Consider the following 1,312-nt stretch of genomic DNA (forward strand, 5'->3'; position numbering starts at 1 on the left):
GCCTGAAATTCACTGTGTGCCTACATTGGGTGTGAACAGTCTCCTAAGTTTTACTGTGTGCCATTATACCTGGTTATGTAGTCTGGTTTTTCCTTTAAAAAAATGCTTAAAAACAAACAAAACCCTTAATATTTCAAAATCCTGGCTACATAGTGAGACCTAAGACCCTGTCTTAAAAAAAAAATTCTCAGAAGTAAATAAATAAATAAATTTAAATTTTAAAATGCTTGGGTTTTATGTTTTCAGTAATGTTTAGTTTTAGCTTCTGATTTTTTACATTTATACCATGATATTCTTTTAAGGAAATGATAGTTCTAGAATGCCTTATCTGAAACATTTGGGACAAGTTTCTGATTTTAGTGTTTAAAATTTTTTTATTATTTTACCTGTATGGGTGTTTGGGCTATAGTTATGTCTGAACACTATATGTGCCCAGTGGCTGCTGAGGCTAGAAGAAGGCATAGGGCCCCCATGGAATTGGAGTTATGGATGGCTGTGAGTCACCATTGTGGGTGTGGGGAATTGAACCAGGGTCTCTGGAAGCACAGTTAGTATTTTTTGTTTTTGTTTTTGGTTTTATTTTGGTTTTTCGAAACAGGGTTTCTCTGTGTAACCCTGGCTGTCCTGGGACTCACTCTGTAGACCAGGCTGGCCTGCCTCTGCTGGGTTAAAGGCGCGTGCCACCACTGCCCAGCTACAGTTAGTATTCTTAACTGCTGAGCTCTCTCTAGCCCCAATTTTTGAGCTGTTTTTTGGTCAGTTGAAACAGGGTTGTACTGTGCAGTCTTGATTGTCCTTGAGGTCTGTGTGCTCAAAGCATTTCAGATTTTGTAGCATTTTCCATTTTGGATTAGTGATGTCAAATCTAATTTTGAAACTCAGTAGAAATTTTAGGTACATGGTTATATTTAAGAACCAGTAATACTTTTTGAGTAATGACTTGCTATTAATATTTTTAGGATATTTAGTATTTTGGTATTTGTGTACCATGGAAGTGGGTGACATTTTTTAGTACAGTAGTGAAAGAAGATCATTGAATTGTAGGTACTTTTGAATGAGTTTGATGGACTGTCTGATTGTATGGAAGGTTTAAATGAGAAGAACAACTTAGTGATACATTTTCTCTTTCTTATACAGATCAATCCATAATGGACGTTTTGAAACATAAAAGTTTTTTAGAAGAACTATTGTTTTGGACAATAAAGTATGAATTCCCCCAAAAGATGGTAACTTTCTTACTCAACATGCTTCCGGATCAAGAGTACAAGGTATCTGGCACTCCCTTCCTTTGGGAATTTTGCTTTCATTGTTT

At 35.9% G+C, this 1,312-nt stretch overlaps 1 protein-coding gene and 1 long non-coding RNA gene across 3 annotated transcripts in view; one reads left to right on the forward strand and one right to left on the reverse strand.

The window, feature by feature from the left end:
- Ubr3 (ubiquitin protein ligase E3 component n-recognin 3) overlaps positions 1-1,312 on the forward strand; it is a 140,578-nt gene that overhangs the window by 37,333 nt on the left and 101,933 nt on the right. Inside the window, exon 7 of one of the 2 annotated variants that reach the window (XM_031370552.1) lies at positions 1,120-1,268. In XM_031370552.1, the coding sequence (XP_031226412.1) occupies positions 1,120-1,268 (149 nt within the window). Of the gene's footprint in view, positions 1-1,119; positions 1,269-1,312 lie in introns of those variants that run through there. The other variant, XM_031370551.1, reaches the window with a different exon arrangement.
- LOC116090282 overlaps positions 1-1,312 on the reverse strand; it is a 56,712-nt gene that overhangs the window by 4,987 nt on the left and 50,413 nt on the right. The gene's annotated exons all lie outside the window — the stretch shown is intronic.

This window comes from Mastomys coucha, unplaced genomic scaffold (genome assembly GCF_008632895.1).
Source record: "Mastomys coucha isolate ucsf_1 unplaced genomic scaffold, UCSF_Mcou_1 pScaffold15, whole genome shotgun sequence".
NCBI classification, from domain to species: Eukaryota; Metazoa; Chordata; class Mammalia; order Rodentia; family Muridae; genus Mastomys; species Mastomys coucha.